The sequence below is a fragment of the Eimeria mitis genome, genomic scaffold, assembly GCF_000499745.2.
Source record: "Eimeria mitis Houghton genomic scaffold, Emh_scaff1849, whole genome shotgun sequence".
Lineage (NCBI taxonomy): Eukaryota > Apicomplexa > Conoidasida > Eucoccidiorida > Eimeriidae > Eimeria > Eimeria mitis.
This window is the reverse complement of record NW_013570170.1, coordinates 9381-9973: the sequence shown is the minus strand read 5'-3', so window position 1 is coordinate 9973 and position 593 is coordinate 9381. Positions and strand designations below refer to the sequence as shown.

General features: G+C 62.9%; 1 protein-coding gene across 1 annotated transcript in view; it reads right to left on the bottom strand.

Annotated features, from left to right (window-relative positions):
• The window catches only part of EMH_0044550 (uncharacterized protein), a gene marked incomplete at both ends in the record, with an annotated part of 2886 nt that overhangs the window by 385 nt on the left and 1908 nt on the right, over nucleotides 1–593 (bottom strand). Inside the window, one exon of the mRNA XM_013495970.1 lies at nucleotides 3–524. Coding sequence (XP_013351424.1) covers nucleotides 3–524 — 522 coding nt within the window. The remainder of the gene's footprint in view (nucleotides 1–2; nucleotides 525–593) is intronic.

Below are 593 nucleotides of genomic sequence, written 5' to 3'. Positions count from 1 at the left end.
GCTGCTGCTGCTGCTGCTGCAGTCCGTCTGTCTCTCTGTGCTGCTCTGGTGCTGCTGCAGCAGCATTTTGATTTGCTTCCCACAGCCGCCGCCGCAGCAGCAGTTCTTCGGCAAACGACAGCAGATGCTGCGGCCCCTGCTGCTGCTGCTGCTGCTGCTGCTGCTTCCTATGCTGCTTCTTTGCTGCTGCAGCAATAGAAGACATGCGGTGCAGCAGCGGCCGCCGGCTCCCACCCCGCCGCCTGAACGATACAGCGGAGGAGACACTCCAGGCTCGTCGCCGGTGCAGCAGCAGCAGCTGCTGCTGCTGCTGCTGCTGTTGCTGCTGCTCGATTGTATGCAGCCGCTGCAGCAGACGTCCCTGCATAGACATCTGTGAAGACACAGGCAGGGGCTTCCCAAGGGAGCTCAGTCTACGCTGCAGCTGCTGCTGCCGCTGCTGCTGCTGCTGCTGCTGCTGCTGCTGCTGCTGATGCACATCTTGTAGCTCCACGCCCGCCAACCCCCCACAGCGACAGCTGCACCTGACGCAGGCAACCGTCTGTCCAGCAGCAGCAGCATCAGCATCAGCAGCAGCAGCAGCAGCAGCAGCA